The 13,126-nt window shown below is 66.6% G+C and overlaps 1 protein-coding gene across 2 annotated transcripts in view; it reads left to right on the forward strand.

The window, feature by feature from the left end:
* The first annotated feature begins 410 nt into the window (after positions 1-410).
* Positions 411-13,126, forward strand: part of CACNA2D2 (calcium voltage-gated channel auxiliary subunit alpha2delta 2) — a 122,516-nt gene continuing 109,800 nt past the window's right edge. Inside the window, exon 1 of one of the 2 annotated variants that reach the window (XM_028517890.2) lies at positions 411-834. In XM_028517890.2, the coding sequence (XP_028373691.1) occupies positions 632-834 (203 nt within the window). In that variant the 5' untranslated portion in view covers positions 411-631. The remainder of the gene's footprint in view (positions 835-13,126) is intronic. The other variant, XM_028517891.2, reaches the window with a different exon arrangement.

Here is a 13,126-nt window from a genome sequence, read left to right on the forward strand (position 1 = left end):
CCTCTTCTCCGGTCTCTCTGCCGAAGCCAGCCATGTCACCATTAAACCTGTGACTCCAGGCCTTAAGGGTGTTGAAGGTCGAGCTCCCCAGAAGGGTCTCGAATGGGCCTGCCCGGTCGCGGGGCCCGGAACTCTTCCCGCGGGGGCGGCGGCGAGGAGCGCGGGGTCTGAGGCGTGCAGGCAGGGGCACGCAGCGGGTGCTCGGGCCGCGGCTGGGGCGCGGGACGCGCGCGCCTGGGCTTCGCTCGGCCGCGCGGGCCAGCAGGGCAGGCTCCGGGCTGCGCGAGGACGAGGGACGCTCAGGCACCGGCGGGCGCGTGGCCGCGGCCGCGGCGGGGGCGCGCGGGGGCGGGCCGGCCGGGGAGGGCGGGGTGGGAGCCGGGAGGGCGGCGCCGGCGGGTTGGCAGCGGCCGCTATTTGAGCGCCGGTCCCGGGCCGAGCGCTCAGAGCGCTAAGAGCCAGCGCGTCGGAGAGATCGCGGAGCGCGGTCGGCAGCCCGCAGAGGCGCTGCGGCCGGTGCAGCCCCGAGGCCCCGCGCGAGAAGGCGGAGGAAGAGAGGCCGGACTGCCGCCCGCGCCCCCAGCCCGCCGCCGCCTCCCTCTCCCCGCGGCGCCGCATCTTGAATGGAAACATGGCGGTGCCGGCTCGGACCTGCGGCTCCTCCCGGCCCGGCCCGGCGCGGACCGCGCTACCCTGGCCCCGCCGCGGCCCCCGGCCCGGCCCTGGCGCGTCCGGGCCCCCGCGGCCGCTGTTGCTGCTCTTGCAGCCGCTGCTGCTGCTGCCGCTGCTCGCCGCCCCCGGCGCCTCAGCCTACAGCTTCCCCCAGCAGCACACGTAAGTGGCCTCTGCCGGCGGCCGGACCCCGGCCGAGCCCTGCGCTCCCCCCCACCGGCCTGTGCCCGTCCCTCCCTGCGCCCCGCAGCGGGGCGGGAGCGCTGGGTCCCGCTGCCCGCTGCGCCCGGGGGTGGCGGCCCCAAGCCCAGAGGGCAGGCAGCGGCGGTCCCGGCGCTTCTGGCTGCGTCGCTAAACTTCCCCGCGGTGCCCTGTCCCCCTCCACCCCCACCCCAATCCGGCCGGACGGAGCAGAGCAAGATCTCCAAGACTCGGGAAGAGGTGGGGAGGGGGGCGAGCTTGCCAGCCGATTCCCTGGCTGTCCTGGTGAAAGGGGAACCTGGGCTCCGGCGAGGGGGCGGCCCGCGACCCCTGCCCAGTGGGGCTGGAGGCGCACCTCTGCCCTGCTCTTTCTCCCGGGTGGCAACCTGGCGCTTTCGAGCCAGCGGTGGGCAGGGGGCACCCCCCCCACCTGTCTCCGTTGGCCTTTTCCTTTGAGGAGGAGGGCCAGAGGCAGAGGACATGAGCACCTGGTTGTGGCCAGTGCCACCGAGGGGCTCAGTGTCCCCTGCTCTTGGCCGCCCGCTGCACCGGGGGAAGGGAGCCCTGGTCAGCCCAACTGAGAGGTGAAGGAGCTGGGATGGGGGCAGAAGGTGAATGGTAGGATGGCCCCCTGCTGCCCCCGCTGCCCCCGCTGCTGCTGCTGCTGCCGCCGCCGCCAGCAGCGAAACAGCGTCTGGCGGGCCTGCCAGCTTCTGCCGGTTTTCGTGGTCCCTCTGAGCTCCTCTCTCTCCCTCCCCAAGAGCCGACAAACTCAGGCTGCCTCAGGGTGAGCTTGGCCAGAGGTGTCTGGGGCTGGGAGTGGGCATTCAGTGCATGTGGCCTCCAGGACAGCAGCTGTTCCCGTGGGCGCCGTGCCCCGGCCCGTGCCAGTGCTCAGACAGCCCTTGCCCTTGTTGGCGGTGGGGTCACGGCGACCACCCTGCTGCCGGTTATCTGTCTCTCGGCTCCCCGGGGGGCCACCTGCCCCTGGCCTCCTTCCCCGGGGTTGGGGGGGCCAGGCTGAGGATTTGAGGAATGAGCAGCTGGGCTGTGGGTGGCCCAGGGGCAGGGTCCGGCCTCGGGGAAGGGGAGAGGCCGGCTGCGCGTCCTTAGGCCAGTCCCACCCAAGGGTCGGGGCTCCCGGTTCCGCCTCAGAACCCGCTGGATGAGGGGCAAACTCAGGGAAGGCGCTGCCCCGCGTCTCCCCCCGTCTTGTCATCTCTCTCCTTGCACAGCCTGGCCATGCTCAGGCGGGTGATCAGCTGGCAAATTACAGGTGTCGCACGGACGTGTCCTCTGTCAGCCGTCTGGATTTGTGTGTGTGTGTGTGTGTGTGTGTGTGTGTCGGGGGGCAGTGCACGTAGAGAAAAGAAAATCACACGGAAGTTTAGGGCTTGTGGGTGCCTTTTCGTATGTCCTTTGCTGTGATGAAAAGGGACTGAAGCCACGGTGTTTAAAAAGAGCAAAAGAACTGTTTTTTTGTTGTTCTTTTCTCCTCAGAGCCGAGCCGAGGTTATGTTTCCCTGGCGGTTTCGTAGACCCTCCAGGGAGGGTTCACGCGTCTCTTGTCACCTCTCCCCGCCCTCGCTCCCTCTCCCTCCAGCCCGCAGGGGGTCAGGTGGCTGCCACGCCTGCGTGGGTCTCCCTTCTGAGGACGGTGCGAGACCCTGACACCAGAGTGGACACCTGTCCCTCTGTCCCCAGCGAGAAGCTGGCGAGGCGGGTGGGGTGGCAGTGGGTGTGACTTCCAGCTGGACGCCTTCTCCCGGAGATGGAGTTGGAGCTAATTTGAGGGTTCGGGACACGTCTTGGAAATCGTAATTAGAGAGTGAGGGTGGGGTGGGGGTGGGGCGGGAGCCGCGCAGCTCTGAGGGTCCAGGGGGCGGTGACTAATGGTGTGACGACACACAGGGTTTACTGTGACAGCCAGCGCCCTTCAGCCGCCCTGGTCCTGCAGATGCGGTGCCCATTGGTGCTTGGAGGGAGGGAGGGAGGAGAGGGGGTTGAGGGGGGGTCTCCCGGTTCGCCCACCGCCACTCGCGCTGGCCGGTTGGAGTTGGGGCTTTTGTTGGACTGACCTGAAGGCTGAGGCTGCTGGGGGCGGGGAGGCGGCCTCCCCGAACTCTCCAGGGTCAGCGAGTGGACCAGGGCTAGGAGGAGACTGGACACAGGTGGCCGCTGAGGTGGGGAGGGGACCCGCAGCCTCAGGGCCCTGGGGCGAGAAGCCCTCGGGGGCGAGGGCCCCAGACGGGAGAGTCACGTCCTCATTAGCGTCTGGCGGCTCGCGGGGCCCAGCTTTTCCAGCCGCTGGGCTTTGAGCAAGTGTGGGCTTGGGGTCCGGCGGCCGTGGTTTCTGTCATCGCCCTGACAGCGCGGCTCCGTGCCCCCAGGCGAAGCGGACCCGGGCCGCGGCCGATAGCCAGGGCAGAGGAGCCAGAGCCAGAGGCAGGGCAGGGCTTTGGTTGTGAGGGGGCTCCGTCCCCGCGCCTGGCTCTGGACCAGTGTTGCAAAGAAGGAGGTGGCCACGAGTGTGCGAGTGCGTGTGTGTGTGTGGGTACCTGCACTCGCGTGGCCGGTGGGGGGGTGAATGAAGTGGGGTCACAGCGCACACGCCCGGTCCACCTGCTCCCTCCTGTTGCCAGCTCTGCTCGCCCAGCATGGTGGCAGGTGGCGTGAGAGGCGTGAAAGGCCACTGCTGGCGGAGGGGCGGCTCTCGCTGCTCTGCCTCTCCTGTGCGTGTCCCCCTCCCCCCCCCGCGTCCTGTCCAACTCCTTCTCCACCCCTGCGCCCCCCGCGGGGCTCTGGTCTTCTCCCCACCGCCCCTCACCTCTCTGTGCTCCCCCTGCCCTGCCCGCCTCCTCCGTCACCTCTGCTGGACTCCATCTCCTGCCCCCCTGCACCCCTGGGCCTCTCGGGCCCCTGCTCCTCGGGGTCCCGGCTGAGCCGCCCGCGGGCCGCTCCAGTGACGGTGCGGGCCGGCACCTCCCTCCCTCTGGGTGTGCGTGGCGAGCGGGTGGGGGGCAGGGGAGCCTGAGGGGCCCGGACGCCCGAGCAGATTCGTGACAGCTGGGATGTGTGCTCCTCTTCCAGAGTGCCTCGACCGGGCATGCGTCAGTCTAGCTACGGTTAATGGTGGGTGACGTGTGTCTGTCTGGGCCTCTGAGCCGCGTCTTCGCCTCCCTGTGACTCTCCCCATTAGAGGGAGGCGACGTCGCACATCTGGGTTCCTGTCTCCCCAACAACCTGCCGCAGCTTCTGCGGGAGGAGGAGGGGGTGAGGCTGGGGGGCCTGCTGCCACCGCTGACGTGCGTGCGGGGCTGCCAGGTGCTCACCTCCCGGCAGGGGCTTCCAGACCTGGGCTGCCGTCCCCACCGTGCCCCACCTTTACGGGTCGCCTCCTGCTGGCCAGATGCGTCAGGCTGACCCTTGGGAAGGGAGGGGGCCCACCTTAAGATGAGTCCCCTCCTGGTCTGTGGGTGAGTCTCACTCTGGATTCTGTCACACGGGTGCCAGCAAGGAGGGACTGAGTCACAAGTGGAAGGAGCACGGCTGTGCTCGGAGCCTCCCCCTCCCCTCTGCCCGTGCACGGTGGGGGAGGGGTGCTGCCAGCCCTTGGCAGCCCAGATGTGGGCGGGTGCCCCTGGGCATGCTGGGTGTCCAGTGTAGGCCCTGTGGGCTCGCCCTTTGGTCTTCAGAGCCGACCCTTTCCCTGGGGCAACCTTGCCTCAGTTTCCCCAACCGAGAGAAGAGAATCTGCTGCAGACCCTGGTGATGAGAATTAACGGGAGGGGCGTGGCATCTGGGGGCCGGGCGCGTGCCAGGCGTGAGCACCGTGGCAACAACTGTGACATTAGCGTCGGGCCCTGATGCTGCAGCCCGGTGAGCCCCCCCCCTCGCCAGCCCTCCGCGTGCCATGGGGTCCTGCCACTAGCACAGGCCGTACCCAGCCCCGTGGGATGTCAGTTCCTGGAGGACATGCCGGCCACGTCCTGCACTCTCTGAAGCCCAGTCTGACTGCGGCGGGGAGGCCTCCAGGCTGAGGGTGGCCTCCCCGCACGGAGCCCAGGCCCGGCCTCTCTCCCACCCGCCCACCGGACCTCGGGACCCATGGTCATGCTCACCCCAAGCGGGGCAACTGAGGCTCAGGAAGAGGGGGGGGCCTGCCCAAAGCCCCATAAGCACCCGGGCAGGGACTACTGGGTGCGGACTACTGAGTCACTGAGCTTCCCTGCCGGGGCCTGGGCACACCTGCGCAGGGCGCCCGGAAAGGTGGCAGAGGACACTCCAGCCTTAGTCTTTGGAAGGCAATGGAGAGGCCTACGGTGTGTGAGGCTCGCCCAGGCCTCCCAGCTGTGACCCTACCCGCTCTGCCCCTGTCCTGTGAGGGGCCTTCCTCGGCCCGCGGCTGCCCTGCTGCTGCCCTGGTCCTCACGGCCCCTGCGCCCGCCTCCGTCCCCTCCTGGGCACACAGATGACCATGGAGCCCCCGGCCCGGGTTTCCCTTCCCGAGGCCTTGAGTCGTGGGCCAGGCCGGCCTGGCACGGAGGGGCAGCGGCAGGGACTCTGACTCGAGCTGCCAAGGTGCCTTCGCCCCTCCAGGCAGACTCTGGAGAGGAAGGTCACGCACGGGGTGGGGGCGGGGGCTGTGCGTGGGAACCAGAGGCCGGCTCCTGGAGCCCCTCGAGGCACTCTTGTCCGGCCCAAGGGGACTCCCGAGGGCTCAGTCCTTCTTCTAGACTCCGGGGCAGCTGGCGTTGTGGGTGGGGGTCGAAGCAGGCAGGCCTGTGTCACACAGGGCCCTGTCGGGCGGGGTCATATTGTCTGTGGGGGGAGGGGTGGCCTCTTTCTCCTTCCCTCTCAGCACCCCTCCCCCCGCCGCCTCCCCGCGGCTGCCCTCCCCGGCCTCCAGACTTGAGACCTGCTTCCAGAACTGGTGACCTGTGTCTTCACCTGGCAGGCTCCGGGCCTGGGCGGGCGCCCCGGGCCCCAGGGTGCTCTGCAGGCAACGGCGCGGGGGCTTCCGCCGGCTGGTTGGGCCCCTCCGGCCAACTGAGCATCTCTTCACGTCAGCCTGAGTTTTTTCCTCTCTGGTGTCTACTCTCTAAACAAGAAGCTACAGAATCAATACTCCTATTCCCAGCCGGGGGAGGAGGTGTGGTTTTGCTTTTTTCCCCCGTTCCCTTCTTCTCGCGTCCTGCATGGCTCGAAGAGCCTCCCGAGCTGCCTGTGGCTGAGGGGGGCCTTGGCGGTGCAGGTGCGGATTGAGGCGCCCCCCGGGGACTTGCAGGGTCCCCCCAGGGATCCCTGGGAGCTTCCTAACGAAGTCAAGGTCAAGGATGCTGTTGTGCAGGCCCACGAAGTCTGAGCCTCACGCCCTGCCCTGCCCTGCCCTGCCCTTCCCCCGAGGGGCTATTGGTTTCGTGTCCTGGGCCCTGGTCCTGTCCATGGTCCTCACCTGGGCCCTCTCCAACCCCACCTGGGCCCCCTCCTTCAGGGGAGGGTCTGGACCACTCGGCCGCTGGCTGCTGCTGGTGCCGGTGACTGAGCCTGTGGGGACAGGGCCTCCCAGAGGAGACCTGGCCTAGTTGGGATTAGGTGTGGGGGGGTCGAGGAATCTTCACATGGGGGACCTGAGGGTCCCCACCAGGGGTGGGCCTGGTCCTGGGGAGCTCTGTCAAAGGCATTCTCAGCCCAACCCTCTCATCTGGCTAGCTAGCATGGTGGTGACCTTGGACAAGGCCCCTCCTTCCCCAGGCCTCAGCCTCCTCTCTCCCGGGGACCTAGCTGCGGGGTGAGGCCTCCCCCGGCCCAGAGGGGCCTCGAGTCCTCCTCCTCCAGGGTGAGGGGCCTGCCCCTTCTGTGCTGGCCTCTGGCCGTTCTTCGGGGGTGTGGAAGCTGCTGCCTAGACTGACCCACTTTGGGCTCTGATCAGCCTAATTATGTAGCAGAGAGGGAGGGGCCCGGGACGTCTCTCCTGCCCTATCGTTAACCATCCCCCCCCACCTTGGAAGTGAGTTCTGAAAGGAAGAACAAAGGGGTAAGGGGGAGGGGGAGAGACGCCCCCTCTGCCTCTCTCCCCTGCCCTGTGGACACCCTGGGTCCCTCGCTCCCAGGGTCCCTTGCTCCCACCTCGATGGTGCCTTCCTTTCCCGCTGCTAAATCTTCCCGCGGGAGGCTGGGCTGCTGTGTGACCTTGAGGACTCCCTCAGCCCGTCGGGGTCTTGGGGCCTCTACTCTAAAACAGAAGCCCCTTGACGGTCCTGCCTCTCAGGGTCTAGCTGTGACAGTCCACAAGCGGTGGGCCTGACCCAAGAGCACACATGTGGGGGGGCATCGGGCCCCGACTGGGTGGAGGAGGGCTGTCCGCCCAGCCAGGCCTGCACCCCGAGAGCCAGCCACCTGCTCCGCCTGGCCCTCACCTGGGCCCGCGCGCACCTGTGAGCTCGAGTGTGGAAGTGTCTGTGCGTGTCTGCTCTTACGTTTTCTTGTTCGCAGGTGTTGGGTGTGTTCTTGTACGTGCACACTTGTGCAAGTGTCTATTTGTATTCGAAGACATGCTTGTGTGCCCACGTGTGTGTGCATGAAAGTGTGTGTGCGAGCACCAGCGTGTGCGTGCTTGCATGTTGTTCACGTGCACGTGTGTGCCCATGCATGCTCAGGTGTATACCCAGGTGCAGGTGTGCCTATGGATGCAGGTGCATGGTTCGCGCTTGTGCACGTGTGCACAGCTGTACGTGTGGGCATGCGCACACCTTATCCGTGCACCCAGCCCGCGCTCCCGGGGCCCACCTTCCGCACCCGCCTGCGAGGCTAACGCCAGGGCTTGGCCGGGCAAACGCTGACAGTGAGAAATCCAGCCGCCTGGCTGTCGGGACCGCTGCCTTGCAAACTTTTATGTCAGGAACAGCCCGAGCGAGAGGCTGAGCTGGAAAGTCTGATCATCTCCCAACTGGCTCGCTGACAGTCTGCAAAGGAAACGCGCAGAGGCTGCGTCCTTGTGATTCACAGCTTGCACAGCGGAGAGAATGTGGATGCACCGGGGGACTCGGGGCTTGGAGAAGCTCGGCGCGCTCTTTGGGGAGCCGAGCGTCTTTGCGAGCTGCCCTTCCCTCGGGGAGAACCGGGGGCTGGGGGTGGGGGTCGGGCTCGGGCGGTGGAAGCCCTTGCCGGGTGACCTTGGCTGGACGTGTCCCCTCTCGGAGTTGGGTGCCTGTTGTCTGCACACAGCAGGAAGGGGCACTGGCATCCCTTCGAGCATCTGCTGTGGGTTCGGGGTTCTCAGCCAGACATTTGCGCAGTAGCTGCCGGTGATTCGGGGGGCCAGACTTTGCCTTGTCGGTCCCCACGTGCTCCTTTATTTGGGGGACGTCCGGTGGAGGTGCTTCCTTTCGAGGGTGACATTTCTCCAGTGGTTCTTCATAAACAAGGCTGTCGGGGGCTCTATGCTGGGTGCTGGGCCTTGGGGCTGTGGAGTGCACCCTGCACTGACGGGTCCTGGTGTCTCAGGGGCGGCGAGTGTGCCATCCCAGCATTCTCAGGGCCCGTGCATTGGCAGCCCTGGGGTATCCCAGGGTCCTCAGCATTTTGGGAGGGGGCTTCTGCAAAGGGCAGAAAGAGCTGGGAAGGGCTTGGTTGCGTATAGGACCAGTGAGGGCTCCTGTGGGGGAAGGGAGCCTGATGGGACCGTCTCCTTGGGCACTGTGGGCCTTGCATGGTTCCCTGACTGGGGAAGGACACATCCCAGCCCCGGAAACCCAAGGCCCCAGATGGCACCACTGTGCAGACAGGGAAACTGAGGTCTGTGGTGGCAGAAAGGAGCCTTCAGGCCCATTTCTGCTGGCTGCACACACCTGGCGGTCAGGGCCCAGCCCCCCGTGCCCACTACAGGCCGCTGGGGATGTGATGCCCTGTGTGGCAGCCCTTGCACTGTGACGGACCTCTGGTTCTCGTAAGTGGAAACATCCCTGGCTCGGGATGCGGGCGAATTCGAGGCCTCCTCGCAAACCCGCAGAGCCAGGGGCCTGTGCAGCGTGAGGCTGGCTCCCGCTGTCTCTGTGGGGAGGGGGAGCAGCCCCCCCCGCCCCCGGGCCGTTCAGAGTCAGCCAGGCTCTGGGCACAGTCTCAGAAAGGACAGCTGCGTGGCTGGGTGGGCACGAGGGGCCGGTGGGCAGAGGCCCCGGCTCCGCCGCGCGTCGGCAGCCTGATGTGGCATTTCAGCCTTAATCACTTCCCTCCGCCGCAGCCACGTCCTCCCGCCGACACCACCTGAAATGCCGCGTTTGAAGCCGTAAAGGTCAGGCCTGGGGCTGCCACCGGTTCCAACCAACCAACAACAAGCAACCCGCCTCAGCCCCGCCCCCCAACTTCACGCATTAGAAAAGGGAAGTGAGCAGGCAGAGTGGACCCCAGTGCTGAGGGCCGTCACAGATAGGCTATCTCCTGCTCTCACGGGCTAGGGCCGGCGGTGGGGAGGGGCGTGGGGAGAACCTCGGAGTCCTCCCTTCCCTCCCCAGCCCTGTGGCCATGCTGCGGTGCCCCTCCATGGAGGGGGAGCTGTGACCTTGCACCCCACGAGCCTGCTGTGGGCAGAGCCCCGCTTCTCAGTCTAGCATGTGAGGCCCTGCGTGGGCCTGCTCTGGTCCCCGGCCACCAGCCCTGTAACTACCATGCTCCAGCCAGGCTGGACCACTGGCAGGTCCTGGTAGGATCTCTGGCCTGTGCACCTCCCAGCCTTTGCTCACCGTGTCCCTGTCCCAGCTGGCCTGCTCAGCCTGAGCCCTGAGGCAAGGAGTCTTTCGGAGGGAGGCCTCCTCTGGCCCCCACCCCCTGTAGGCCCCTCCTGCAGCCAGCCCTGTGCCTCCGCCCCCTGCTCTGCCCAGTTCACAGGGGCTCCCCAGAAGGGGGCGTTGAGCTGACACTGTCCCCTCAAAAGCTAGGTCTGAGGAGTATGTTTGGCTGCAAGGAAAAGAGACCACCTTTGTGTACGCCTTGGTAACCACGGGCAATGACTTTTTTCATCACAGTTAGGCCTTTTGTCCTCTGACGGGGAGCCCAGAGCTGGGCGAGTGTATGCTGTCCTCGAAGGCCAGGTCCTCCCCTGCACTCTGCCTGGCTGACCTCACTTGCAGTGTGGCTGTCTGTCCTCGGCTGACTTCCCTCACGGTGACAAAATGGCTGCCACAGCTCCAGGCATCCCATGCACCAGGCCTCCGGAGTAAAAGAGGAGCCGTCTCCTCTGGATTCCTCTTTACAGGAACCTCATGCAGCCTCTAGCCAACTCTCCCTCACACCTCATTGGCTAGCGCTGGGTCACGTGTGCACTGTAAACCAGTCACTGAAGGTGTACTGTGATTGGCTCAGGCTAATTAGGATTTACCCTTGAGCTGAGGATGGGGTCACCTTGGGGCTGGAGGGGAGAGAGATTCTTGCAGACTTTGTCCACAAGAAGGGAGGGGGAGTGATGGAGATTGGGGCGTCAGTATCTGTGGCAGACAATAAACCTGAACGTGGGGTGGGGGCTGGGGCAGAAGGTGGGAGGGGAAGGGAGAGAGAGTCTCCAGGCTGGAGGCAACATTTGTAAAGGACGTGGTTATTTTTAAGCACATCATCAGCACATCAGGGAGCTGGACCCCGGGTGATGTGTTTCACATGCACCATCCAGTGAGACGAGTCCGTGTTCACTCCTGTTTCACAGACGGGAAACGGTGAGGCGTCAGGGCCGAGTGAGTGATGCTGAAGTCACACGGAAGGTGGGGGGGTGGGCAGACTCACACCCCAGTCAGCGCTGGGACGGGGGTGCACAGCCACTGCCTCACGCTGCCCTTCTGCAGCCCCCTGACCTCGGATGGACCCCCGGGGTGCCCCCACCCTTCCACGCTCTCCCACCACACCCGTCCCTCTGCAAGGGCCGCCTTCCACCAGGCAGAGGTCCCCAGAGGGTGGTTTTGGGGGGTCTCGGGCTTTCTCACAGACCCGTGGCCGCCCTGGGCTCGCCGGAAGGTGTGGGTCACGGAGGGGCCTGTCCTGCTGCTGCGGAGCAGGGCACCTGACTCCACCTGAACGGGCCACCGCGGAGGACGTGACCGTGGACGTGGCCCAGGGAGGGCCTGAACTCGGCTGGGTGCCGCCTGCCAGCCTTCATTCTCACCTTGGTCAGGAACGGCTGCGGAGTGGGGTGGGCTGGTGCCTACTCGATACAGGGAGCGCTGGTGTCGTCGGTTGGCTCCCCTGGCGGATATGACAAAATGCACGGTCCAGTGAGGCTGAGTCCTCGTGGCCTGGCCCCTGGCCTCTGCTGTTGCCCTCTGGGTCCATTCCTGCTCCCACCCCGGCTCCAGGAGTCGGCTGGCCAAGGGCTCGGGTCCTGGGAGCAGCCCCAGGGCTCCGTCCCGCCCCTGAGTCAGGCTGCCCCTCTGGCCACTGTTCTCACCTGTCACCTGAGGGGAGGGGGCTTTCCTGGGCTGGCTGTCACTGGCACAGCCGTGGGCCTGCCAGACCCGAGCAGGCTCCCTCTGACCTGGCTCGGTTCTGAGGCCTGCTCCCAGTCACCTGCCCGGAGAGGAGCTGGCCGTGCTGCCGCCGCCCGTGCACACACAGAGTGGGGGAGCAGGGAGGGCTAGCGCCACTCCCCTTCCCCCCACGTCTATCTCCAGCCCTCACCCTCCATCCCCCACGCAACCCCCTTCACCCGGCTGTGCCTAGAGCTACCCCAGGCAGCACCGAGGAAGCACGTTCAAGCGTTGAAACCAGACCCTGGCTAGGGCAGCCCCCAGACCCCGCAGGGGCTCGGGCTGCAGGCTCTGGCCCCCTCCACCCTTCCTCTGCCGTTCCTCCCACCCCACCCTGGCCTTGGCCCGTGTCCAGCTCCCTGGGGCAGCCCGGAGGCCCCGCCAGCCCTCCCCTTAGGCTCAGTGTCCCCATCATGTCTGGGACCTGCGGCGTAATGGCTCCCCTGCAGCCGGGGCTCCCCTGCCACCCCATCGGTGCAGCTGTCATCTCTGTCCCCGCTGTAAGCTGGTGCTATGGAGACTGCAGCCGAGGGGCACAGGAGGGGGCCCTGCTCTCAGGACTGAATGCCAGCTCCTTCCATTGGGGTGTAACGAGCACCTACTATGTACTGGGCATGGACTAAGCTGGGGAGGGGAGGCAGAGGGGTGCGGGGGAGGGGGCAAAGGGCCCTGAGAGCCCCAAGCAGGACTCCGCCTGGGTCCAGCTCACCCCTGCCTGCCCCTTAGTGCTCAGCTGGGAGTCCTGTTGCCTGGAGCCTCCCCTGACTTCCTCAGCTGCCTGCAGGCCCACCCCCACCACACACATTTTCGATCTGCCATAGGCCTTGCTGGGGAGCTGTGTGCCTGTGGGGGGCCGGGCAACAGCCGCCTGGCATTGGCCGGAGCTCCGGGCAAGCACACACCAGGTGCTCAGTAAGTGTTTGCTGAGCCGAGGGTCTGCGCAGGCATCTGCGGGCCGAGCTCCTGTGTCTTTGAAGGCTGAGCAGCTTCTGCATGGCCTGGGACAGCGTCCCGTCTGGGCCTGGCTTTGCTGGTGCCAACAGGCAGAGGCTACCCCCACCAAGTCTATCTGTCGTTCCTGCAAAGAGCTGCCCCAGCCCAGGTGAAGGTGGGGTCCAGGCGCCCGCAGGGCTGTTATTTATCTGGGCGAAGGCAGGGCCTGGGCTTCCGCATTTTTCCAGAGCCACCCGGGCAGGCCAGGGTCGAGAACCGTGGTCCTGGGGGTGAGAAGATGAATGCTTAGCAGGGGGGGCCAGGGCCCCGAGGAAAGCCCGCTGGTTCTGGGAGTCTCCTGTGCATGTGACCAGCGGCCCGCCTGCAGCCTGCCCCAGAGGGCACCAGGCTTCCCCGGCTGGTGGCCGCCCCTGTCCTTCCCAGCTGCCCTTCTGCATTGATGTTTGCCCCCTACGCTGCTGACCGCTCCTGGGCCTGCCCGTGGTTCAGGCAGGGTCCGCCTCCTGGCCGCCTCTCACCCCTTACCGGCCACACCTCACTGAGCTGTGTGCCGCCAGACCTGGCCTGCTCGGGGAGCTCACAGTCTGGGGGTGCCATCAGCAAAGGAGAAAGGGGAGTAAGGCTGAGCAAGTAATACCCGCATGTGGCCAGTGCTCCAGGCAGCATCCAGGGGGCAGGGGATGGGGTGGGGTGGGGGCGGGGCTTTCTGTCAGGCCCTCCCAGTCCCTGCCATTCCTGGGGTCCTGGGTCTCCCGGGCAGGGCTGTAGAGGCTCTGGGCAGTGTACTCAGA

This window comes from Phyllostomus discolor, chromosome 7 (genome assembly GCF_004126475.2).
Source record: "Phyllostomus discolor isolate MPI-MPIP mPhyDis1 chromosome 7, mPhyDis1.pri.v3, whole genome shotgun sequence".
NCBI lineage: Eukaryota > Metazoa > Chordata > Mammalia > Chiroptera > Phyllostomidae > Phyllostomus > Phyllostomus discolor.